General features: G+C 39.0%; 1 protein-coding gene across 1 annotated transcript; it reads right to left on the bottom strand.

Annotated features, from left to right (window-relative positions):
• Nucleotides 1-1,204: 1,204 nt before the first annotated feature.
• Nucleotides 1,205-26,938, bottom strand: TMEM47 (transmembrane protein 47). Its single transcript, XM_028113545.2, has 3 exons — nt 26,713-26,938; nt 11,037-11,177; nt 1,205-1,383 (listed from the first exon to the last, which is right to left on the bottom strand). Exons 1-3 carry the CDS (start codon nt 26,936-26,938, stop codon nt 1,205-1,207), a joined length of 546 nt encoding a protein of 181 aa, XP_027969346.1.
• Between the last annotated feature and the right edge of the window lie 379 nt (nt 26,939-27,317).

Below are 27,317 nucleotides of genomic sequence, written 5' to 3'. Positions count from 1 at the left end.
AAAATATGTTTATAATTAAACTATCCAAATTTGTGTATTAAACAGGATTAATGCAAGTTTGCAGTGTGAGATTAGTTGCAAACTTATTCCCTATCATTGATATTTCCCTCCATTTGAACAGCCAACAAATGATTCCCTTAACATAAATCCATCATAATTGTGTACACAAATCAGTTAGCCCATTAGTTAACTTCAGAGGACCAGGTGATAACCAGATGAATTCTACTCCTCTACTAAGACATTTAGACATTTCTATAAATCTATCACTATTCTTTTATTTTTTAATAAAGACATTTAAAGTACTTGAAAAAAAGCAGCCTTCTATTTTACTGAACTTTTAACAAAATGATCATTCTAATTGCTACTCTCTTTTGAACTACAGTGCTTGCAGAAGAATCATGAGTTTTCAGATTAACACCATTTCAATTTTTCTTCTTATACAATTCTATTAAAACTTTCCAGTGAAACAGTAGAGAACACAGAGCAAAAGCTTTAAGGTATATGTACTTTTGTACAGTAAGTAAGTGTGAATACCAATCTAAGCCTCTTAACGTGTACAAGGTTAGTGTTCAAATCACTTCACTAAAGCAAATATTACTTTTATGTGTAATAGGCAAATGCATGTATTGGAGTAGGGAACAACTTATTACCATTTATACTAATGGTTCACCTTCTATAAAAATATTTAAGCTTGTTACATACGCACAATTATTTGCAGTAATGTTTGGTAAATGATTTAAAGGGTACTTCGGACAAAAGCAACTCATGCATATTTCTTTCTAGTTGCCCCAGGGAAAGCAGAGACTCTCAGTTCTCCTCATTCTAGATATGGCTGAGGCACAACTGCTAACCGCACAATGAAAAGCACATGTCTCCAAGTCTTGACTCCCTTCCCGGGGAGAAGTTGATTGCCAAAGCATTGCCTATATAGACCCTTCACTTGTCAAGAAAAATGACATGACCATATTGGAAGTTTGCAGCATTTGCCTATGTCTAATCAGCTCTCTTAATTTGTGCAGGTCCCTAAAATGGATGTAAAAGCTGGTTATGATGTTGACAGCCAAAAGGCAAAAGATATTAAGTCAACTGAGGAAACTGCTTGATGCTCCACATGTGTTTTAGAAAACAGTGAGTTAGAAAAGATAACAGACGTAATCCTTTTGTTGGATGGTTGGTTGTTTTTTAAAATGTGAGACTGTTGGTTCTAGTAGTAGTCTTCGTAGTTCTTAGGGTTCAGGCAATAAAGGATGGCACCCCCAAATGAAAATATAGTTGCACCCCAGGCCAGGCCATAACCCCAGTTGAACTCATGGTAAATTTTCAAGCTCACAGTTTCAATGAACTTGATTGGGTAAAGGACCAGGCTGCAAACCTGTAAAACAACTGAAAGAAAAGCAAATAGAAATTAGAAAAGTGTTCTTTGCAGGAAATAAAAGGATACAACACATAAATATATATATATATGTATGAGAATTGCTTTGTAATCAAACCTAAAAGCCAAAAAAATTGAAGCACTGCTTATTCTAGATGGTGTACCTTAAAACATTAGCAATTTTGTCTTTAACACTGTTTCACAATAGCAATTAGTAACTCCCCATAATAGTACTTGATGAAATAATTAGTGCAATAATTTACAAGAGCATACAAAGTAGTGATTCTCACTTTATAGACATACATATATAAGCATCACTATTATGCAAGTAGTACTATAAGCTCAACAAAACAAAACCTGTAAATAGTTCCCTGCGAACAGTGACCCCAAATACCCGAAACCCTTGCTATTTATTTATGCTCTTGAGGAACTGAGGAATTCAAATTCATTTGTACTGATGAAAGTGGTCAAGCTCCATACCACGTAACTCAGCCGATGATTCTAGCAACTCCTACCATGATGTCTTTGCTTATATTCCTCTGATCAAAAACGATTTTCATTCCTTTCCTCTCATCCTTCAAAAGAGGCTCAAAAGTCATCTTTGTCAAGAAACCACATCCGATTAAACCTTTGTGTTAGATATAACAGACATTTATATATTTATTCTTCACCTACTTTCAAAAAAGAATGAAATCAATGAAGGCATAGGAGCTAATGGTACTGAAAACATCAGCTAATGCTGGCTACTACCATCGAGACAAAACTCAGCTCTTCGTTCTCAGCTAACTCTCGGTTCTTAAGTCAGTTGTCAGTCAGGGCTAAAGGGGAACTGTGATGAGTCATACCTGATTTGAAAAAAAAAAAAAAACAATTCATCAGGAAAGGGAAGGGTTGTTGTTTTTCTTATATATCTAAAATTAAAGTGGTCCTTATCCTGTTGATATTTCTATATGGGAGACACTGGATTACACAAGAGATGATGTCTTCCACTCAAAATCATAACTGCATATTGCATCTATTATATAATTTCTACTTTATTTCAATCAACTTAACTAGAATTTATGGGATGCATCTGCCTCATTCTCTACTACAGGACAGCTTCTACCCTCAAGAAACAATCTTAAAAAATCTGGGTACTATGTACTATGGGGCAGGGGTTGGCAAACTACCAAATCTGGTCCACTGTTTGTTTTTGAAAATAAGTTTTCTTGGAACACAGCCAGGCTCGTTCACATACTGTCCGCATTACAACAGCAGAGGTTGGAGAGTTGCAAGAGAAACCATGCAGCTCACGAAGCCAGAAGTGCTTACTACCTGGCCCTTTATAAAAAAAAGTTTGCCAACCCCCTGATACATCAAGTAAAGGTTTAGTCAAAATGATTATGATTTAACTCATCTTAAAAATACTGTAAATTCCAAAAGTACAACAACAAATACACGAACAATTATGGAGACAAGAATAAAATTTGATATAGTAAAAAAAGATACAGTTTATTACATTTTTTAGAAAGAGCAGTAGGATGAACAGTGTGTTTAATTAAACTGGAGTTTTGTGCTGTAAAGTCTAGGCTCATCTATTCTCAGTACCTATAAAAGATCCTTATTACCAATATGATTGATGTTCCCAGAAAGTCTACATTAATGGTCCTCTCTCTAGCGTAAAATTGATGAACTCCAGAAAATTCATGAGGGTGTGATTCCACAAAATCATTCCATTCTGTAAGGTTCTGACTAGGGGTCAAGTAACCTTTCTGGAGCCAGATGTAAGAATTTGAAACATTTTTGCCATGTAGCTCAACACTGCGCCTACCACACTTCCATACTATAGAGAGTGGATAGATCAATAGGTCCATATAAAAGGAGAATCTCTTGGCATCCAAAATGAACATCACACCTTGTTTATAGTTTAAAAGCCTTAGAAAATGTTTTAAGTCATTGTTAGGACAACTGACAGCTCATTATATAACCCACACTTCCTCTACTTCCAGCAAGTGCTAAATGTGTATTAATTAAAAAAAAAAAAGTCAGCTGGCTCTGTGACTTTGTGAGGGAAAGGGTGGTTTCATGTATTAAATGTCTTAAAACTAACAAGAAGTCAATTACTATCAACCACGAACTACAGAAAAACATTGCAAAGTTAGTAAGTAAGTTTAAAAGATAAAAAGGCAATTTCTCCTCAGGCTCTTATACTCTGGTCACTAGTCAAAGCATGACTGATCTTGCCAGTTGGTGACTGAAATATAAATGTGAAGTAGGAATAGTCATTCATTTACTCATTCGACAAATTCATTCACTCAATAAAAGTTTGAACCAAGTGGTACAGTTTAAGGCATGGGTAACAAAAGTCACTACCCTCACGAGGAGGCCGGCCATTAAGAAACAGACACAGAATATGGCAGGTATTGCCAAGAGACGTGAAAAATACAAGAACGCCAGAAAACCAGATAGAGGGATGCAGGCTGCTCTTTCAGATCAAAAGCTGGGGAAAGCCCCTTTAGGGGAGGAGTCATTTGAGGACAGACCTGAATAAAGAAAGTGAGGGGGGCAGGTCAATCGAATGGGGAGTGAGCAATCTGGGTGGAGCATGACGTGAGACGTGAGATGTGAGACGGAAGAGAGAAGCAGGCGCCCCCTCCGGGGATGGCCCTGTGAACCACGGGTGGGGGTCCGGATTTTCTTCTTAGTGTGATGGACAGATGCTAAAGGAGTTTGAGCAGAGAAGTAATAACTGATCTGAATTCTATTCTAGAAGGATTATATGGGTTCATTTCTGAAAGAGCCAGTCCCGAGGGTGAGTTGTTTACCTAGACTGCTTTTAATACTCATTTCAATGTGTTTTATTTAGCAAATATTTGGCCCCCATGGTATAATACAATGACATAATTTCCCTCTAGTGGAAAAGTGGAAATACAACTCCATTAGGCTCCACTGGCATATTCTCCTGAGCAGCTTTCTTAGAGATAAAGCTTTATTGTGTTCTGGCCAGATGAAAATTACCCTAAAACGCTTTATGCCTCTGCATTATTTTACTCTCTTTAGAATCACTGACAGAAATGCATGTAATAGCAAAACTGAGAAAAAAACATACATAAGCCTGCATTTGTAAATAACTTTTTCCATTTAATAAAAATACACAGAGGCAGGTAAAAATGCCTCCTTGCCTTTTATAGATGCTGTGAAGGGAAAAACAAATAAACAAATACACAAACCGAGTCCAGAACTCAAGAAAACATATCACACTTACATTTCTACTTTACCACCAATCAGTGAAACATAATAGGCATCGGCTGTGGTATTCTCTATGCTCCACCTCAGAGGCAACGTTAGTGAAGTTGTGTAGCATTTTAGAATTTGAAGGGAATTGGAAGTTCATTTTATACCTCTCTCCACTCTTTTGAAAAGAGGCAACGAAACTAGTAACCATGAAATTGTGTGGAGAGAGGCATGACAAGAACTTAGAGGTACTAATTTTTGTCTTATGTCTAGTTTTCTTTAAGGGGCTATTTTTCAGTGCTTTCAATGCTGACCCATTGAAAACATTCAATATTGAAATATTCAGTACTTTCATTTAAGGGGATATTTCAACAAAAACTTATTGGATGTTGACTGTGTGGCAGCTGAAAGGGATCAGACAGACAGGACATGGCCCTTGACCGGTCGTATTTCATACTCTATGGTGAAAACAGACACATAGATAATTATAAATGAATGTGTTCAACAGTAAGAGCAGAGGCATGTTCACTGATCCATTCATTACACGTTTTCTGAACTCTAACGATATCCCAAACACCATTTCTGCCTGGACAAAGAAGGGAGGGCTTCCGAGAGGAAGCACCATTTGAACTGGTTCTCGAAGGATGGACAGGACTTGGTCAGAAGACAAAAATGAAAAGACCTCTGGGAAAAAGCAGCAGCTTGTATAGAGCTTAGCAGTATAAGAGGGTGTACCTATAGAAAAGTCAGGAGGTTGGAATAAAGGGTACATTCCCATGGAAAGGTTTGGTTCAGACTATAAAAGGCTTATGTGTCATAAAAATAAGAGGCCAGTTTCTACAGGGAGACATCTCAGAGGCTATCTGAATTGTAGCTGCTGTTGGGTGCCCGACCCATATGCTCTCATCTTCATCACTCCAATACTTGTCAGCCTTACTTCCAACTGTCTGCAGCACCTGCACTTCTTTGCCTGACTTCTCCTCTGGCCACGAAAGCTACTTTGCCTGATTGTGGGGCAGGCCTGGTGCTCTGGGAAATGAACGCTGCCAGCTGCCCTGCATCGCCTCAGCCCTTACCAATGACTCTTCCGAATCTGGCTTCTAAATACCCCACTTCCCCTAGTCCTTCCAATGAAATAACTCTGAGGTGTGTGTTGTAAGCCGGTGTCCAGGACTTTTCCAGGAAGTTTAAGCTGTAGCTGCCTTCAGCAACAACTGGCTTGATAATGTCCTCTTTCTCTGTCTCACTTTTCCGTATCCGTGCTTTTGCCTCCCAGACTAAGTACTTGCACTTGTTTCCTTGTCTTAGGTTCCGCCTCTGGGGAAACCAAAGGGACAAGCGGCGAGACCAGATGTGTATTTGAGAACAACACCTCCTCCGTTTGTGTGCAAGACAGAACGTACGCAGGAGGGACTAGAGACGGGAGGCTCCTAGGAAGGAGGCCAGTCAATGCATGGGTACCTGTATGCAGTGATGACTGAGATGCCCCCAGTGGGAAAGAAAGAGGAGAGAAGGTGAAGAAAAGATGACAGAAGAAAAACGCAGTACCTGGATTCTAGGAAAGGGAAAGGAAGGAGTCACGTAGATATTTTAAGTCAGATATTACCATAAAAAAATAAAGTAGGGGAAGTTCCAACCTGGGAACGGAGATGTTCCACTACGCCCTCAACTGAGGCAGTAATGGTGGGTCATGAAAAGAAGCTACAGACTTAGAAGATAATTTAGAGACAGAATTGACAGGACTTACCAGACAAGTCTCTAAATACAGAATGTTTACAAAAAGAAAATGGTAATTTGGAGATTCATGAAAACATTTGCCCATGAAGGGTTAATATGAAGCGATCTTCTTTTCCTTTTTATTGTTTTTTTTTTTTAAAGATTTTACTTATTTATTTGAGAGAGAGAGAGGGAGAGAGAGCATGAGCAGGGGGAGGGGCAGAGTGAGAGGGAGGGAGAGAGCAGCAGATTCCCTGTTGAGCGTCCGAGCCAGGGCTCGATCCCAGCACCCTGAGATCATGACCTGAGCTGAAGGCAGACGCTTCACTGACTGAGCCACCCAGGCGCCCCCTTCTTTTCCTTTTTAAATTTAATCTGTAACTACCAAGAGTTGTAGTACGTATGAAATTAATTATTGGCATTGATACGATAAATTGTTCTAGCCAAAGGGTAGTTCGATACTGATAAAGATCTGTGAATAGAATTCCTTTTTAGTTTGAAATCTAAGCTGGACACTGGTTTTTCTGCCAAAATCTAGACTCAAAATACCTCCAGTATTGTAAAGAGGGCTGCAAAATTCAAGCCTCTAATCAGAGAGAGCTCAGAGGTGGAAAGCAGTTGCAGGACCCTGGGGGAAAAACAATCACCATTCTGTACAAACATTCATTTACAGAAGACTTTTTGCAGATAGAACAGAAAGGAAGTATCATTAATAAAAATTAGTGGGGATTCTGTTATTTAAAATCTGAATTAGAAGACTGAGAATCTTCTGCAATTTGTACTAACGGCCTTTAAAAAATGGAAAAAAATCATCCTAAGTCCCAGTGGGGCATACAAAAGATCTGCAAAACCAGACAATACAAGAAGAGGACCTAGAAAGAGGCAGCTCCTTTAATTTCACCAACTCTTTAGTGAGAGCTAGATGCCAGTTACAGTCCCATCATATTTTACCTATCGTTGTCAGTTACACAATAAGAAACATGCTATAGTCCTCTGTATTGGAAAAGTGCACACTTTCATGATGCGCTATGATTCAGTCATGTTCCACTGATCAGTGTGGTCTTTATGGCCTCTCAAACTGCTTATTTCTTTCAGGTGTTGCCCCCAAGAGATGGAGTAACTGGAGTTACAGGGTGGACTCCAACTGTAGTACACAGTCGGCAGCTGATTTCAAAATTCAAGGCTGATTCTGCTCTTGTTTCTCTATGTGTTATACATACCCAAGTGAATATGGATTGAAACCCTGGCCCTGCAACTGACTAGCTGGATAACCCTGGGGAGTCACTTAACCTTTCTGAACTTATTTCTTCAGTGATAACATGGGGAAAATAAATACCCAATCTCAAGACTGCTGTATCAGAAATAGTATATGCTAAGTGTCTAGCAGTGTTACATGTGGTAGGTGCTCGATTAATTACTGTCAACCTTATTATTACAGATAGTATCTTATTCTGAAGTCCAGACTGCTAAGACCAGTGAGTGAGAGAGTTGTGGAACACGGGACAATGTTTTAGACAGGCTGTAGTGATGACAAGCTCTTAGCCCTTCTACTAATTATTCAGGTGGGTAACAAGCCACCCCCGCCCCCAAATTAGGGACTTCAGGGATAAAGGGAAGATGCAAAACCTTTAAAATATGTTTGGCTGCCTTTATGAGATTTGATCATCAGCTTTTAGTAAATACCCTTGGAGTATATAATCTAACACCAAGGCAGTATACCTACATACTAGAGGTGCCCCACATGTATTTGTTAAGTAAGTGAATGAAAACAAGAATAAATGAAAAAAAATCATTTTTGTAACTATCACTTTCTTGAGCTGTTTTGGTCGGAGCTTTGTGCTCACATGAAACTTGCTGCTTCATAAATTGTCAAAAGAGAAATGGTTTAAGAAAAATTATGCTAGAGTTAGCTAGTTGTTTACATGCCTGTTTTTCCCTGTCAAGTTACAAGCCACATGCCTTCGTCATCTTTCCAGCATTCATTCAACCGTCTATTGCGCATGGCGTTGTACCGGGCATAGCACATGGTGCTGAATTAATTAGGTAGTCCGGTGTAGAGATGTTTCCAAGTGGTAATGCTAGGTTTGTTTTGATTTTATGTACTGCATGTTTCAGCAGAAGAAAAGATTATTGCTGAAATATATAACAGTCTTTATGTGTCAACACCAAGATAAGGCTGGGTATTATTTGAAAAAAACATTTTGAGAAAAGAAGAGAAACACAGACTATTTTCAAGCAGACCAACATGAGCAAAAAGGGGAAATGGCTCCAAATACACATTTAGAATCACTAAACTGAATTACAAGTGAGACAGGCCAACCAAGAGAATAAGTATGTTTACTATGAAACAAGCAAAATAAACAGCCATGATTTTCACTAGCATTGTTTCAAGTGGGCAGATTTTCCAAATTTGTTCATCTTATGCCCAAATCAATAATGGATTATTATGTGTAATGAGTATCTTTTCCAGAAATCGGCTACAGGCAACTCCTTAATGGGTTTTGAGATGGGAGAGAGAAACCTTTTCATGACATGTTTCAAATAATGAGTTACGTTTTTACCTTGCTTATAAGCAGAGTGAACACTAAACTAATGGTTATTTCAAAAAAAAAGCTTCCATAAGCACAGTGTCAAAAGAGAATGAGTAAAATTAAATCTCAGCACATGTACATTTTAAAAATGTAGCAGCATAATGCTTGCTTTAGGTCTCAGCGGGTAGAATATGAATATATGAATATTACTGTAGGGATTCCTTTCATTATTTTATACTTCACTAATACTTGTAGTAGCTAGAGCTAAATTGGAATCTTTATTTTGACCAAATCTATTACCTCTAACTTATGTTCATTTACAATATGTTTTCTGTTACAACCAGTACTTATTTTCACATTTTCATAAATTTTACTATACTTGGGAAAACATACAGAGCTTTTTTAGAAAGAACTAGAAACTCCTAGTTATTTTTCTAAGCATGTTTAAAATAGGTGCTATAAACAATGGATTTCTTTATAGATTCTGCACATGCTATTATGTGGTAAGTTAAAATCTAAATGAGACAGTAACTAGGTAGCACCGTAATACTGGATATTTATAAGAGAATGTCTAGAGTACCTCTATACCTTTGTAAAATCAGAAATATCTGAGTATTCTAAAGATTATTCAAAACATAATTCCAGTTTTAAGGAATGGTATATAATTTCAGAACAATTTATCAAAAAATTTTATTACAATTATCACTATGTTAATAAATCCTCACTGCAAAGACAAATTTATACTAAAATTAAAATATCTAAGTTATTTCATTCTAAGAATAGAAAGATCCATGATAAATCCATGAACCAAGATATAAACTAGAGAACTGTGATGGAATGGTTAGGAGAATCTTCATGTTGTACTAAATGATTCACGATAAAGATCTTTATTACATAGGAGAGCAACAAAAAAATGAATAGTATGGCCACTGCCTAAGATTTCAAACTATTTTTTGTAATAGTGTTTTCTCTTCTATTAGAAAGTATCTGTGGTGTTATTTAGCTAGTTTCATGGGTCTCTTAATGCCACGTTCAGTCTGTAAGAGGCACCTAATGAACAGCTGAATGAATGAATGAGTCAGTAGCGAATGAACCACTAGTTCAAAATTCAGTAGCCTCCCAGCCCTCGCTCTGCTGATAACTACTATAGAATTGTGAGCAAGTCACTTAAGAGATTTGACTTAGATGTACTTCAGCCCTCTGGACCTCCCTTTTCATAACACCTACATATTCCAATCAGTCTTCGTGGGTATAAAAAATGAACACAAACAGCAGGGGGCAGCAGAATACTTCTGAGCTTATATTTTTAGATCAAACTACACTTCAAATCCTGAGAAATTTCATCTGTTCCCATCTTTAAACAGCTTAAAAAAAAAAAAATCCATCTAATCCGAGAAGGCTCTGTCAGTGTCTTCATTATTGACAGTCACAGAGGCTTATTTTGCAGTCTTCAAATCAGATGTGACTGACAGGGTAAATTGAAGGCACCACAAGAATATTTCAATTGGAATCAAAACAATATATTCAAGGCTATTCTTATAGAAAATTAAAATACATTAAATAATGGACTGGGCTTTTAGTCTTGTAAAGCCCCTTTCTAAATAGTTCCCTGATTTTAGCAAAACCTCCACCTTACCTTGCTTCATGTTTTCATCCCAGCTGTGCGTGCTTCCTAGAATGATGGCTGTTAGATTAACGACTATGCCAGTGACCGCATACAACTGAATTGTCTGATGGTTCAAGTTATACATTATTATTTTTCATTATAAGCATGTTTGTTTCCAAACAGATTTAGACCTTTCAGCCTACATATATTGGAATTTTTTCCAGTTTCACATCAGAAAAAAATACTGTTGCCTTAAGGTCACCAAGGGGGCAATAAAAGGAGGGGAAAAAAACAATGTGAAGACGGTTGGTAAACACATCTGCTGCAATTCGTAAGGCAATAGCCCTGTCAAGAACTATTACTTACTCATGTTTTAGTTAGAAGTTTAGAAATTGCCACTCTGCTCTGTGAAATGCTTAACATACTGAAAACCTGTAATACAACAAACCCTTAGTCAATTTACCTTAAAATATATCAAATGTCTCTCAATTTGTAGGTAATGCAGCAATCCCATACTGCTTTTGCATGTGAAGGGAGGGATGGTAGAAAGGTTGCTGCAGCTTGAATACCAGCTCAAACGTAATAAATACACATTTACCTGCTGCAAAAAGCATGACAGCAACAGGTCTGTAGAAGCGCCTTCGAGATCCCACGCAGATAGAAATCAAACCCACCAGGAATGCGATAAGAATGATGGCAGCACCGCCCAAGAGTAAAGCCAGAGTAGCAATCTGCCAATCTGCAAAGAAAAACAAGAAAGTATTGCTTTTAAGCAGTCAATCCTCAAAGAATCAACAGAATGATGTTCAGCAGCCTGCATCTAGCTGCAGCTAAATACACGGGATCTTACTGCATGCTAAACATCCTTTGGGAACTGAAATGTTTTGCAACAAAAATTACTATAAACATCCTAATTCAGAAAAGTCTCTTAGGCTAAGCTCAGCAGTGTTTTTAGACCAGGGGTTTGCCACCCTTTCCAAGGACTCTACTAAGCCTTCATGGTAAATTGGGTGTCCTTTCCATAACCTACTTTCATTATTATTGTTTTTTTCTATTGAGCTATAAAGTTCACAAACCTTAAATATGAAAGTCGAGAATATGATGAACTTTTCTATATATTCATACCCCCATATAACCACCACCCACATTAAGATATTGAACATTTTCGTCGCCGGGGTTCCCTCGTGCCCCTCCCCAGTCAGTAGTCACCCTCCCACCCAGGCTAGTAAGGGACATCTATCACCTCGGATTCATTTTTGCCTGTTCTTAAACTTTATGTAAATGGTCTGAACTCTTTTGTGTCTGGCTTTTAAATCTGTGATATTGATTTTGTGTCTGGCTTTTATGTCTCTGATATATACCCATGTTGTGTGGCAGTAACACATTCTTTATTTTTTTTTTTTTTTGTGGTCCTTTCTTATAAAGCCTTCCTTCTCCGTACTGCACGCCCCAAAGAAACCAAGTTTTTATTTGCCAGTCTTTTCCTCCCCTTCTCTAAAACAACTCCTCCAGCAAAATGGCATTAGGAAAATTTGTTGCTGTTTGTTTTTCCCTCCTCTCTTTCATTTCATTCTAATCTCACTGTGGTATTTACCACAGGGATGGTTTGTGAAATTAAGTATTCCCAGGGAGCCAGAATGTACTCTAAATAGCTGCTGGCCCCCTTTCTTCATTCATATGTGGAAACAGCAAGCATATATTGACCACATGCTATGTACCGGTCTCTGTACACGGATACTTTGAGTCTCCCATGTGCTGAGTGAAACGTAAACCTCACTGAAATGCATTTGTCATTTCCTATAAAGATATAGAAGTAGCATGACAGAAAATTGGCCCATTTCCCATCCCATGAGAAGAGGAGAATTTTCTCTAAGAAGCAGCAAAGTGAATATCTGAAAGCACTGTCCAGTTTAGGAAGCATCACAAAAAATGATACTGTGCAAAACATTCTTCATTGGGGGTCCTTTGGAAGTCCTAGGCTGCCTCTTCTGGCCCTTACTTTAATGTATGTGCAGAAAATGAAAATAGACTTTAATCCATGGTTAAACTGCAATGTAGTCTGATCCAAAGTTAAGAACTCATGATATTTTGATGCTGCACTTTGAAATTATCCCTCCAGAAAGCTTCCAAAGTGCACTCTTTTACCACTGTAGGATAAGGGATGAACGGAGGAACCTATAAAACCCTCGGATTTTCTTCTCTTCTTTATACTTATATTATCTCTGCCTCAAGTGTCCTCTTCTGGATTTATAACTGGCACTGAACTAGAACTTGCACTGCATTCAGGAAACAAACAAGGGGAAAACAGAAAAAATCCACACTTTTAAAATATAAAGGTGAATCGCAAGAAAGTGGAGAGCATTTTGTATGCCATCTATTTGTAACAAAGCCATATAACTTCAAACAAAAGTATATCTGGCTTTCAACTAGAGTTTAAAAGGATAGCCATACTATGGATTTTTTTTATTCCATAACAGCATGTAGCTTTGAATTTAAAAAAAACAAAAGAATAATCCTTACATTTGGAAGTCTCTAAATTTCTTTGAAAAAGTTTATACATAGCACAATTATTTTTCACTTTAACATAATAGAAATTCTTCTAAAACTTTTCAAGTTGAAATTTCTAAGTAAAATTTTCATTGTATCAAAATGGGGTACAAAAAAAAATCCATTCATCCATCAAATTCTTTAAGAGAGACTATGTTGAATACTTTCTAGTTGGACCATTATTTTTATAAAATGATTATTACTTTTAGCAACTTTCTCCAAATTACTTTAAATAAGAATTTTTACAGAATCAATTTTAAGTCAATATACAACTATTCACTCACTTAAAAAAAAATAAAAGATTGCTTTTCTGGTAAGCTTTCACACAGCCCAGTATATAAGCATAATGATTTGCCACAGATTTGAGTATTTCCACAGCCCAATATATATGCCACAGATTTGACTATTTCCACTTTTAACCCAAAATAAAAAAATGAATTTTGATCACTTTTCTCTACTTTAAATATCCTCAAAAAATAGTTAAAATACATGTATTTATTTGCATTTTGTAAAAACAAACTAAGACAAAAAAATTGGCAAAATTTTCCCATAAAGGGCCAGTCAGTATTTTCAGCTTTGTGGGTCATGGTCTGTGTTGCAACTACTCAACCTCTGCTGTGTAGTGTGAAAACAGCCATAGACAATATGTAAATGAATGAGCATGGCTGCGTCCCAATAAAACTTTATCTACAAAAGGGCTGGTTTTGACCCTCTGGCTAAAATTTGCTGACCCTTGGCCTGTACTTTATGTACCATTTAAAAATGTTGAACTTTTTTCTATGTAAAGGTCTCTCAGACAGTAATAATTTCATAATAAAGTCAATTTGATAAATGAGTAATAAAGGAGTACAAAGTGATGCTTATCCAATTTAGCAACTGAAAAGTACAGAAAACCCAAATCTCCTTAAATTAGGAGATTTCCTTAAAATAGTAATACTTCATGTCATATGGAAAACCAATAAAATGCAATAGAAGCCACCAGGAGAATAACACTTAACTAAAAGGGACTAGAACCTAATTAGGAAGGGAACCTCTTACAGCATAGGAAGTAGTTCTAAAAAGTAAGTGAATACAACCAGTTCTGATTTTCTTTTTTTTTTTTTTAAGATTTACTTATTTATTTGAGGTGGGGGGCAGAGGGAGAGGGTGAGACCGTCTCAAGCAGACCCCGCGCTGAGCACGGAGCCTAATGCAGGGCTCCATCTCATGACCCTGAGATCAGGACCTGAGTCGAAACCAAGAGTCAGACGCTCAACGGACTGACCTACCCAGGCACTCCCTTATTTTCTTCTAAAAGTCTTGTATCTACTTTTAGTACTGAGGGTTGTGGCTAATGAAGGTCATCCTAGACATAAAGTCAAAAGGGCCGGTTACCAACATCACATTGTAATATTGCTACCCTTCCCTTTGGTCCTTAACCATAGATAATGCCTGTTCACACAGAGAAGCCATTTTATTTTATGAAGGTCTAGAATTGGGCCATGTCTGCCTCTGTCCTGGCCAGAAGCTGGGGCTTAGACTGAAGTATTGAGCCCATATCTCTGGTAGACTGTGCCAAGTTTTGAGATTGTTGTCATTATATCCATTTGGAGTGATTCACTCAGGCAGGTTGCCCAGGACCAAAGCTTTAACTCGTTGATCAGTTGAACAATCAGGAAGCCAAAAAAGTGGTTCGATAAGGCTACCATAGTCAGTGAGACCCAGGGCACTTTTCACGGTTCAGCACTAGGTACTCTGAAGCTGAGAACAGTGCTTGTGGCATCGTGCCTCTTTCAGGAAACAGTTAGAATCCACTCACCAGACAGTAGGGCAGGCGCCTGCCTTATGGGCGAGCTAAAGTCAGGGACCATGTAGATCAGCCTGATACCATTTCCTCTTCCTTGATGAACAAGACTAGAATATGGAGAATTTTTTTAAAAAGTGAAAAATAGTTTTATAGATACCTAGTAATAGCCATTAACACAATATACACTGGGCTTCATGTATACACATATACTTCCTTATCTACCAAATGTAGATTTAACAAAATATACATAAAAATGTTTTGTTATATACTATAGAACTTGAACAATTTTATGGTAATATTACAGTAAATGACCAGAAAACTTGTCTCTACACTAATGGTTTTTCCATTAGAAGGTTTGCATGCCACAAATACTCGCTATCCCATATGCAGTGTTTGCAAAACAAATTAAAATGTCATAAAATTCTCAATTTTCAGCCCCACTTCTTAAAATAAAATCATCTATTTTAAGTTCTCATAATTGGTTAATTTCTACATCAATCTTAGTTCCACAGTTTTATAGCCCTCACAGTATTTAGTCAGATGAAGTGTTAAGAGTCCTTAGAGATTTATTACTCTGCATTAGTTTTACACATTTCTATAAATGATAAACTGACACCGTAGCGGAGCAGTGAACATAAACCAGCTCTGCAGAACATCAATGGCCACGGTGCTATTTTACAAACTGCAGTGCTCTGCACAATTAAAACTGGTCATTGTTCAATGTCAGGCCAGTTGATTTGGAAATCTGAGTTTGGTTTCCAAGAGCTCTGAAAACAAGTGATAATCAGTTTCGATGAAAAAATGTACATCCTTGGTCCATGAGCCAGGGAGGACTCAAATGGGCTGCAAAGAATGTTTTGGATCTGGAACTCACACCTGAAATGAGGCTGCTGTAGTAGTACATGGCAGGTTCTGCTTAAGAGTATAGCAGTTCCCCCTTAACTGCAGTTTCACTTTCCATCCTTTCAGTTATCTGCGATCAAACGCAGTCCAGTCTGGAAGCACATGATCCTCCTGACGGATCAACAGAAGGTCAATAGTAGTAGCCTAAGGCTTCGTCACAATGCCTCTATCAGTCACCTCACTTCGTTTCATCATGTAGTCATTTTATCATCTCACATCATCCCAAGAAGGATTAGAATAGCACAATATAATATTCCAAGAGATCACATTTACATAACTTTTATTATAGTATATTGTTATAACTCTTCTATTTTATAATCTTATTGTTGTTAATCTCTTACTGTGCCTAATTTAAAAATTAAACTTTATCACAGGTATGTGTGAATAGGAAAAAACATAGTATATATAGGGTTCAGTACGACCCAGTTTCAGGCATCCACCGGGGGGGTCTTGGAATATATCCCCCATAGATATGGTGGTGGGGGGAACCACTGTATTTTGGCAGAACTGACACTGGCACACAGAAGGCACTGAAAGTGCACCTATGGAAGCCAAGGCTCAGGGTAAGTGTGTGCTTCTCTATCTACTAGTGCTTTCTCTAAGGAAAAAAAAAAAAAACAGGAATGAATATAATGAATACATATAATGTTATACTTTCCCCTGCAGTTACAGAATCAAAATTGGGCAGTCCTTATAACATCAAGTCCAGCATTAATATGCAACTCAGTAACTAAATTCAAATCCTCTTTCAAGGTATTTTTATTAGCTGGCGCCAGAGTTTCCAATGTTTATAAATGCTTTAGTAATCTGCAGAATTGTGCTGACTTACTTTACAGTCTAATACATGAGACTGGTCTGAAATTGCCACTGCATTACGAAAATTCTATGAGCCACATCATAACTGCCAAATTGGAAATTCACATTCCTTTAGGGAATTCGTAGTCAAAGATTACTTCCAATTTTCAGGAAAGGCAAAATCTTAATGACAATACACTTTCCACACTTTTAAGCCAAGGTCAAATGCACCACACCAGTGCCTAAAGCTTTCCTCCACCCACCTCTTTTCCAAAACCTTTTAACTTGTCAAACCCTGGCTAATTTATTTACCTCTGTAGGTACTGTTTATACGCTGAAATTAGTTCTACTGTATGTAAATCCCTGTGCACACAATTGCCACTTCTTCTAGGAAATTAGATAAAATTAAAAAGCAATGAAGAAACAGATTTTTAGCCTTAGAAATTCAACTCCCACAATTTGGGTGGGTAGTATTTTCCTAAATGTATTTTAATGTTTTAATACGAGAGTATCACTGTTCTAGAATTCTCATCACAAATTAAAATATTGATTTTTAATTAACTTTTATAATCACATTCAAATTTGCCAGTCACTTTTATTTTTACCTTTGAATTCCCTAAAAGACAGCTGTATTAACCAAAATGATATCCATAACTGCAATTAAAATAATTTACTGTTCCACCTTGAAGAGGTGACAGGGTGAAGAGGTTTCCTATCATCTTGACACCACCTCACAGGTCATCCTTAAACCCTCCCTAACTCACCCACATAAGCTGGATCATTTCACTCATCCTCAGAACACCTTCAGTTCTTCCAAATACTTTTAATTCACTTGTTGGGCATATGTAGAACAAAATACTTAAATTTATTTTAATTATATTGGTGAGAACTCAAAGCAAACTCAGTATTGCCAATTCCATTTTATCATCAGGAATGGGAAATACTGGGATGGTTTATATTTGTTGAGGGGAGAACAAGCTCCAGTTAGAGAGTAACTTTTTCAAACCCAAGTTCTCCAACACACCCACCTCTTCACAGAAGACCAAGCTTTTTTCCTGCCTAGCTCATTTCATTAGAAATTATGGCACTGAATTATTTTCATCAACTGTAATTTAGGAATTTGAGATGAATACTTCCGGGTTTGACAGTAAGTCCATATCCGCGTGTATGAAGAATGAATCAAAATGGTGCTGTTATTTTGTGTAAAAGGAAGGTAACTAGACTTAATAGCGAGAATATTTCCAGAGGTACCAAATGATACACTTCACTTTTTTAGACCACGTCTAATATCATGTCTTTTCAATCAACTAATATCAAATCTAACAGTCTTCATGTGCAAACAAATATTTAAAGCAAGTAACTATGTGTCTTTTACAAAATGACAATATAGACACTGTACACTGTGCTGCACAAAGTGAAATGGAATATTAGAGAAGCACCTACCTTGTTAAACAAGTTGCAATAATACAACTTAGAGTCCTACTCTTCAGGCCAATTTATGGATAAAAAATGTGTCAAAAGTGCAGTGCCGTCCTGCCTTTAAGCACATATATGATACTAGCAAACCATGCAAATAAGTGATGCAACAACTCTAATAACCAAAATGTAGGTCAATTTTGCCAAAATTCTAGAACATTCTGGTTGTCCAAAAGTACCAGACAGGTTATTAATTTTCAATCCATGACAATTTCATTCCAGCCTTTTGAATTATTTTGTGTGGTGTTAGAAGAATACACATCTCTTTTTCTTTAATAAAGCAAGGGTTGTTTTACCTGCTTCACAGGATTCTATCTTAGAAAATTTGGTGAAAATGCAATTTATCATCCAAATACCATAATATGGTATCTCCCCCCCCCCAAATAAGACCGTTATATACAGTGCTTAGCAAAGAGCCCTGCTTTTAGAGCATGTTGCAGAATTTAGACAAAAAAAAAAAAAAAAAAAAAGACCATCACCGCTAATGATGGCTGTTTCCTACCACGTACTATGTTAGAAAGCTTTCGTTAGCATTTGATGGTAACTAATATTATCTAAAGGGTACAGGTATTTCTCAGTAGTAATTTCTAATCATACTATTTCCATAAAGTTGTGATGAGTTTGTTACACTGAACATTGTTTCTTCCCCACTCTTAGGGAAAAAAACCTAAGGTTACAATTTAGAAAACATGGTTATCTGGAAAAGCAGGGAGAAGAAAACCCACACCAGGACTAGGAGTGGGTGACCTTCCTCTATTCAACTAAAAATCTTCTGTGATGGGTTTAGAGTAGCTAATAATAATCAAAGGGTAGACGAAAGACAGCCAGTCACCCACGATCCGTATTGAGATACCCTCTTAGTAAATATGGGGGGGATAAAACTGGCAAGATAGCAGTTCCCTGTTAGCAAACTTCTTTAGATGAGATCTCTTCTATCCCCCTGCAGAATTTAAACTTTTATTTCCTCCTTTACATTACTTTGTACATTTATATGACTTGTTTAAAAGCAAGTGTTTCATTCATCACCTTGCTGTCCCTAACCAGCACAGTGCTGGCACACAAACTAGCTAATTCTGTACCAGGATAATGCCTACGTCCTGCTATGAGGTCAATGAGTATGTTTTAATGAAATTAACTACTTGGGCACACGTGAGAAGACAGGAAAGGGGAAAGGTAATTTCTCTCTTTAAGTCACCTAGTGGTGCTAGGAATAGACACCAGGTCGCATTCACAAAGTACTATGGCAACATTTTGATGAACTTTTGGTTTAGGGACCTTAAAACACAAGAGCAATAAAACCCCCTTTGATGGAAATTTGAGTTCTTTTGTGGGTGTGCCTTTTTACACATTGATGATATGTCACTCATGGGTCCTAGCTTCTACGTTTAAACATCTTTTTGCTAATAAACATATATTTTGGAAAGAGAATCAATAGGTGACATTATGTTGAAACATGGCTCATTAAACTATCATTTAAAAATCTCCCAATAGTTAATATAAGCTGCTAGAGACAAAAATGCTCTAGGTATTTTTCCTTGGTTCTTTGGGAACCATGGATGCCTCGTTTTTTATTTTTTGCTTTGTTTTGTTTTTTAATGGGAGTCTTTAGGCAAGAAGACTACAACAGAATAGAAAATTGATGTCTACTAGTGTCTCAAAATCCCAGACAAATATAGAAGCAAAAAAGGGCAAGGAAAGGTGTCCTTGTCTAATTTTCAAGGGAGATGATCCAATACTTTGAAAAGACTGGTAAGATTTAACTGCCAGTACCTTTGACATATAAGGATGAAATTCTGCTTAAGGAAACATCAGTCTCTTTTGAGAAATAAATGTAATAAAAAAAAAAAGCCAGGATGCAGTAATAACTTGATCTAGTGAAATTTATATTCATTTAATCAATTTAAAAAACTTAAATGGATGCCTTCCACATACTTGCAATTATGATTCAACTTAAAATTAAACAGATGTTTTAAAGCATGCTATCATGGCAAAACTTAAAAAGAAGTTTTGTTGATTTCTAAGGACTAGTCATGCCAACAATGGTGATTTGATGATAGAAAACATCTAAAACTTCACAGACTTACTGACATATGAGTCTATCTGAAGATCGTAAATTCTATGTGAAATCAAATCTTGGATGATTATAAAAAAGTAGACATCTATTTCATGTGTAGTACTTAACCTCTGCATCCAAAGTTCCATACATGAGAGTACTCAACAAACCTTCAAACACCAAAAGATAGTTAGTTACCTGCAATGTGACAGGAAAGCTTGAAAACGCACCCTGCAAAAATAGTTCAGCCAAGTATAATTCCTATTGAGTCACTACCATTGCATCTTCCTCATTTTTTCTTATCCACTCAAGAAATCTGCCTGGGCAGGAATACTTTTAAAATCTTTTCTACCCCAAATGTGCTATGATTCTGCAATTCAATATATGGGCAATTGTCAGGAAAAAAAATTTGTTATTATTAAGGGAAAAATAAGCAAACAAAAAATAATTCTGCAACTCCAACACCTTTCTAGCACTACAAAACTTGGCTCCTGTCTGAAATTTTAACATTTTAGTGTTCGTGTACAAAGCATCTATCTCCTCAGACTCATACAGAACTTTCTTAAAAAAAAAAAAAAAAAAACTAAAATTTTATCAGCAACACGAAGTAGCATATTAGACCCCAGATTCTTAATCAGTTTGAGCCTTGGTCATTTGAGAGTACAAACCAAAATGGCTTAAGGTCACCTACAGAGAGTGGTATAAGTTCTCCGTTTGTAGACAGGTTAGGTTTTTGAGTTCATTTGATTCCAAATCCAAAGTAACCCCATACAAGTGACCGATCATTAAAACCATGTGTTAAGGGCAGTTTGTGCCCAAGCCAAATTTTACTTATATAATTGACTCAAAGTTCTTTTTTTTTAATTAAGATTTTATTTATTTCTTTATCTGAGAGAGAGAGTGAGCGAGCACAAGCAGGGGGAGCGGCAGAGGGAGGAGAAGCAGGCTCCTCGTTCCCAGGACCCCAGGATCATGATTTGAGCCGAAGGCACCCAGGTGCCCCTGATTCAAAATTCTTAAAGAAAGTAGCTATGTAGTTGTCTTTGTTCTTCAGAGGCAATAAAGTAAGAAAGCAGATTGGCAGCTAGACTCCAGTGTCAGACTCCATGCCTCAAAAGTGGCCCAACAGCATCTCCCATCTTACATGTTCTTCTATAATGGGACCTTGCTGTTGCTCCATCAAGAGGTGGAGTCCAAATTCCTTCCCTGGAATCTGGGCTTCCATATGGCTCCTCTGTGATTTTCCAGGCTAGTTAAGACAGAGACTGGTTCTCTTACAACCCTCTTTCTGGGAAAAACCACTTATCCTGTAATAAGTTCCACTACCCTGGGACCACCATGCCAGTAAGGCCAGTCCCAGCGGACTCCAGTCTCCCAGCCATTTCCACCAAGGTGCCAAACCCAGTGAAACCATTGGAAGAAGATCCTGCAGTTCCAGATGTTCCAGTCCCCAGCCATTCAAGTCACCCTCAGACATCCTGGAGCCCCAGATAAACCATCCTCATTATGCCCTATCTGAATTCTTGATCCACAGAAGTCAAGAGCATAATAAAATGATTGTTTTGTACCCCTAACTTTTGAAGTGGTTTGTTTCCCAGCATTACTAACTGGTACTCTCTTGGAAAAAATGTCTCTATCACCGACTGAAAACCTGGCAAACTTAAAAAATGCCTGGTCTCTTCAGTAACATATAGGGATAACATTAGCTACCTTGCAAGTTTACTGTGACATTGGGAATAATGGAGATGTCTGCCCTGTAATAGTACTAACAAAAGGGTAGCTATTAGATAATAGTTTTGTGATCCTGATCTACCAAGAGCATAGTTAAATGCTTGGTAATACATAGCAAAATTTAAATTTGAAACTCACAGCATACTTCATTATTCAATGCAAAGAGTTTACCTTTTAAGGGTGGTGGGGGGAGTCCTCAATTATCCAAAAAAAAAAATCACTTTGGGCTTGTTTTTCTGCATATATAATAAGGAAGAGGAATATAAGGAAACAACCCTAATGAGCAGGTACTTTTATATATTTAATTTTAATGACAAACCATTTGAAGCCATTAAATTGTATGAGGTCACGTGAATGGTAAGTGGCCAAGTTCAGGGCAATTTGACTCTAAAGCCTCCTGTATTCTCAACACTACTCTGCCCTCCTACAGGATTACATTATAATTTAGCATAATTCATATAGAAATTTACTGTGGTATTTAGATAGTGTATTCCAGGGACTTATTTTGAAGCATCTACAGTCCTTTTCACTAATACATCTAGTAGTACTGGATGTACCTTTGGTCCCACTAAGTAGTCTTACCATTAACAGAAACTTGAAAGAAATTCCTAAAATATATTCCTGAAGCAGGCAAAATCTATTGCCTAAGATATGCTTTTGTTTGCTTTGGTTTTATTGTGAAATGTTTTATGAAAGGCCAGGATTCTCACACACCCATCAAATCCCTTTGCTGACAAAGACTGATCTAAATGGTTCCCTGGAAATTACAATCATTCTATAAATGTGAGCTAAAGAGGAATTATATCTGCCCACAAATTAAAACATCCTTTGTAAAAGTCAATCTTGGGAGCTTGAAAATCTTAGGAGATGGTAAAAGAAAAGATCGTGAAATAAGTTATACTTGGTTTTCTCCAACTTACTGAGAAAGTTTTGGTGCTGAGTGCTACTCTTTGTATAATTTTCCACCCACCTATGCTGTGTAGGTTAAATAAAACTGCATTTGTTCTACTTAAGTCCTTTTTCAGGAAGCCAGAGGAGGGTCTAACTGTCTGACCTCCAGGCCTGCAGAACTATTTGTAAACACGCATCAGTATCAACTCATTTCGAGCAAGAAGCTGAACCTTTCCTGGAGTAAATCACACTGTGAGGTTTCCCAATGCAATTCTGTTTCCCTATGAAGGTATGGATTCAAATTATGCACGGAGGACATACACCTGAATTCAGAATCACTAAACCTCAGATTTTCTAAGATTTGAAGTTGTTTAGGCAGTTTGGTTTATCTTAAACTACGACCCAAGGTGGGTTTTCTTACAAAACCTGTTGAAGTGGAATTTTCTACTAGTTTTAGGAAAATGAGCTACATAGAAAGCACTCTTAAGAGAACCTCTTGTCAACTGAAAATAATAATATTCACCTGTTATTAGCATACGGCGCGCACGGCCATTTCAAAACTGCCAGTGACTCATGTTACAAATGAAGCTATTTTTAGGACAGTGCACGAATGATGTTAACAATATTCCTTAAAAAAGGCACTATTTGATCAAGTATTTCATGGATAGAAAAGATGCATAGATTCTGTAGATGGAAAGATGAATAAATGCACTTGTTATATCCTAAAATTACTCTTAGTAAAATGCATTCGTTTGGCTATCTGCATGTCTTTGCTTTTTGCTCGGTCAATAAATCACATGGATGTCAAAAAAGGAATCTGCCTTATATGAAACAGCTACATATTTATAAATTTTAAAGCCACCCTAGAGGTTATACAGCACATTTTATGTCAAGTTTAGGGCATCAGCATTCTCTATCCATTGAGCAATCCTATTTGCACTAAGGGCTCTTTTGCAATGGCTATGAAATCTTAACAACTATATGCTAAACAAAAGTTATCAAAACTAAATGTGACTAAGCAAAAGCCAAAAACACAACTACCATTTAAAATAAGCTGATTAAAGATTTATTAAGAGGCTGCGCAAATCAGTAGTGGGGAAACTATCCTTAGAAATTCTGTGGCCGGCAGCCATGGGAGCACCACCTATTCGAAACTTCCTAATAAGCATACTTTATTATTATTATTATTATTTTGTTTCCAATGCGAATGACAGTCTATTGGCCGTTTTTCTCATTTGTCTTTTTGGAAAACTTAGAGCTTTAGATGAATGAATGCCTGGACTGTCCCCCTACACTGAATTGGGACACCAGAGAAAAGCATTACAGTTGACTGGCACCCGGATTACTGGTTCGTACTAGAAGTGCTGACGCAACCTTCAATACACCAGGACACAAAAGGCATGGTTCTGCTTTCGCTTAAAACCATAAAACAGATTATAAGCAGCAAACAACGCATATTTGGTACCAAAATTAAAATGCAGCTTTAAAAATAATGGCTGAGGGGAAAGTTTCCGTAGGAACTGGGCCTAATTAGGACATACTGTCGTCAGTAGAAACATTCCTGAAATTTCCCTTCTGTAAATACAAGCTCATCTCTTCATAGCAGTTTTAATTCTAATTAAGACAAAGGTTTTTAATTAAGCCCCGAAGATCCTGGGGAAGGGCCTTCAGTAAAACTGTCCTTGGTGGCTCCTCCCGAGGTAATTCATTTCAAGAGACAATGAAGTGGATCTCTTAAAATCTTCAGAGAAGACATTTCCCTCTCTGCTTTCTGCTACTCCACACAGCAAACAGACTGAGAAAAGCTGCCTGCCCTCTGGAACAGGCAAGAGAAGCATTGCTCGCTTCAATTCAAGCTTCCCTCTTCATTTCAAAACATTTGTGGATAGAAGCTTCAAGTTCACAGAACATAAAAAGCACATTTTGTAAAGTGGGGGAGATAGAGCAATTTTCCATATTTTGTTTCCTTTCCTCCTGCACCCCCCACCCACCGCCTTGGAGAGGAAAAATGAACTGCTACTACATAAAGAAAGTCAAGAACTTGTTCCAGTTAGCCTCAAACAAAACCATCTCTATGCCTCCCACGTCATTTGCTCACCAACTACACTTTTTCTGGGATGAAAACTATTTTAAGCAAAATAGAACTGAAGCTGATTTTCAGGAACCCAAATAGAAATAAATGCTGTGGTTATGAGTTTCAGCAGAAGGGTAGGCTAACGGGCTTGGGGGAAATAAAATCAAACTGTCCCTGCCTCCAATTTCTACCTCGACGAGACCTCTTATCACTACATTTGCATGAAGCTTGAGTCTCCCTATTTCCTTGCCGGGGGCGGGGGGGGGGTGAGATAAATGGGTATGGAGGCAATTACAGAGAGATTAGCAAACACGGCATACTGCTCTACAAACTCGGGTTGGCTTCTCCCCATTCCCCACATTCCTGGCCAAGAGAAAAGGATACGGGTCTGAAAAGAAAAGAGGAGTAGAGGCTGGTTTCTCTAACCTATCTGAAAAGTCTTTATGCAATCAGGGGGCTATTATTTCAGGAGACAGGAGAAAGGGGCAAAAGATCCCCGTTGCTAAGGAGACATGCTGAAGCTGGCATTCCTACGTAAATTTCCATTTCTATTGGAGAGGGGAAAGAAAAGATATTTTCTCCAAAGTTTATTTGGATCCCCTGGTTACTGAAGAAAGGCATTTTACCAATTTATTTTATCTTTAGTTGTAAACAACCAACCCTGAAAGAATTAAAAGACCTAAATGTTGACCTCCTGCTGCCAACCAGTCCCCTCCACAGTGAATTAAGCAACAAAGACAAACCCCGTCAATGGGAATTTTGCAGCAAAATCAAAGAAGAGGCCTTTTGTAAACAGAAAATCAAATTTATGAAAGAAACTTAACCAAGTGAACTAATCTTTCTTGAAACAAGAAACCAAGACAAAAGTAAATCAGGTTTGTGTGGCATTTGTGCTATTTCAACTTTCTTGGAACTTGAAACGTCTCCAGTAAAGCTTCATAAATAGTCCCAGAGAAGACAAACTGTCACGAAGGAATTTAATCAGTTTCTTAGGGGTACGCGTGGGTAAGTGTAAAATCACGGGCAGGTCCTCTCCCTTCATTCCCCTTTCTCTGCACTGACACCAGCCGCTGAAGAATCAAGATTTAGCGAGGAAAAGGGTTTACTGCAAGAAATCGGAAATTGGCAGATTTCTGCTAACGGCTTAACTGGGACTCAGGGGAAGGCAACTGGGGGTCAAGGAGAGAGTAAAGCCCCCCCGCCTTGGGGCTGGGTAGCCCCAGTGACTACCTTCTTCTCCACCCTCCACCCCATCCGTTTGCAGCTTTCAGTGCTAGCTGAATAAGCCACAACTTTCCAGGCATCTGTGAGTAAGGAGCTCATGGAGAAAAGAAAGGTCTGAAGGAGAGAGGAGGTATTTGGAGAGGAAGAGAAAGAAGGGCAACTCACAACCAACGACGTGTCACCAAAAAAGGAAAGGAAATTACGCCTGTCTCTGTTCCAACTCTCCAGATCCCTCAAAAATTTAAGGAAATAAAACCCAAACCGAAACTCCCTGGGGAAAACCGAGACAAAGTGGAGTAGAGCAGGCAGAAACGTGGGCACCAAGAGGTAAACTCAGGCAAATTCCTCCTTGAGAGAGGAGGGAGAAGAGAGTGGGGAAGACCGAGCAGAGAACCCAGGGCGTCTTGGTGCAGTTGGGGCGGTTTTGCCTGTCTCTTTTTTAACGTGAGTGGGGAAGGCGTTGCATTTTTAACACAGCCCCACGGTTCTCGCCTCAAAGGATATCAGTTACCCCAAACAGCATACGTGTTACTCCAGAGCCCGAGGAATGGCCACGGGAGGACGGAGAGGGCGCGGGACGTCGCATTGGGTTTGGCGACCAGGACCGGGGAGAGACGAGGGCTGGCTATCAGGGAGGCGGCTGTAGCCCAAGGGTCCGCGAAGGGCCAGGATGGAGCGGGGCGGACGAGGGTAGGGGACACGGAAGGTGGGGAGAGAGGCGGTGGCCGTCCGGGCAGCCGCGCACCGGGCAGTCCGGGGTGGGGGGCAGGGGTCGCGGCGCGCCGGGCCCTCACCGCTGCTGAGCGTGGAATCGCAGTGCCAGCTGTCCAAGCTGGCGGGTTTCCGGCAGGACTCCCACAGGGACAGGTAGTACTGGTGGTCGGCCGTGACCCAGGCCGGGCTCAGCACGGCCCCCAGGTCCAGACACAGCGCCAGGAAGATGCACACCAGCCCGACCAGCTTCAGCGGGGTCAGCACCGACACGCGCACCTCCTCCATGCCGCTGCCCGCCGAAGCCATGCCCCGGGCGCCGCAGCCGCCCGCCCCGCCGGAGGCGAGGTCGCCAGGCGGGTCCGGAGAGCGGGGAGCCGGACCTCCTTTGGAAGGAGGCAGCGGAGCCGCCGCGGGCCGCGAAGGTAGGTCTGTGGGGACTACCGGCCGGGGTGGCGGGAAGCGTGGGGGGAAGATCTTCGGCAGCCGCAGCGACGCCTATCCCGCCGCGGACCTTCGCTGCCAGCCCCGCGCCGAGCTCTGCCGGCGCCCGCTCCGCCCCGGCGCGGCCAGGCTAGCTCCGCCCCGGCCCCTCCCCGGGCTGCGGGAGGCGGTGCCGAGCGGGGAGGGGCGGTGGGTCCGCACCCGGGCGGCGTCAAGCTCCGGCTCCCGGCGCTAGAGGCTAGCA

This window comes from Eumetopias jubatus, unplaced genomic scaffold (genome assembly GCF_037043125.1).
Source record: "Eumetopias jubatus isolate StellerSeaLion01/CBP00866 unplaced genomic scaffold, mEumJub1_p1.0 scaffold_11, whole genome shotgun sequence".
NCBI lineage: Eukaryota > Metazoa > Chordata > Mammalia > Carnivora > Otariidae > Eumetopias > Eumetopias jubatus.
This window is presented reverse-complemented; position numbering and strand designations above follow the sequence as displayed.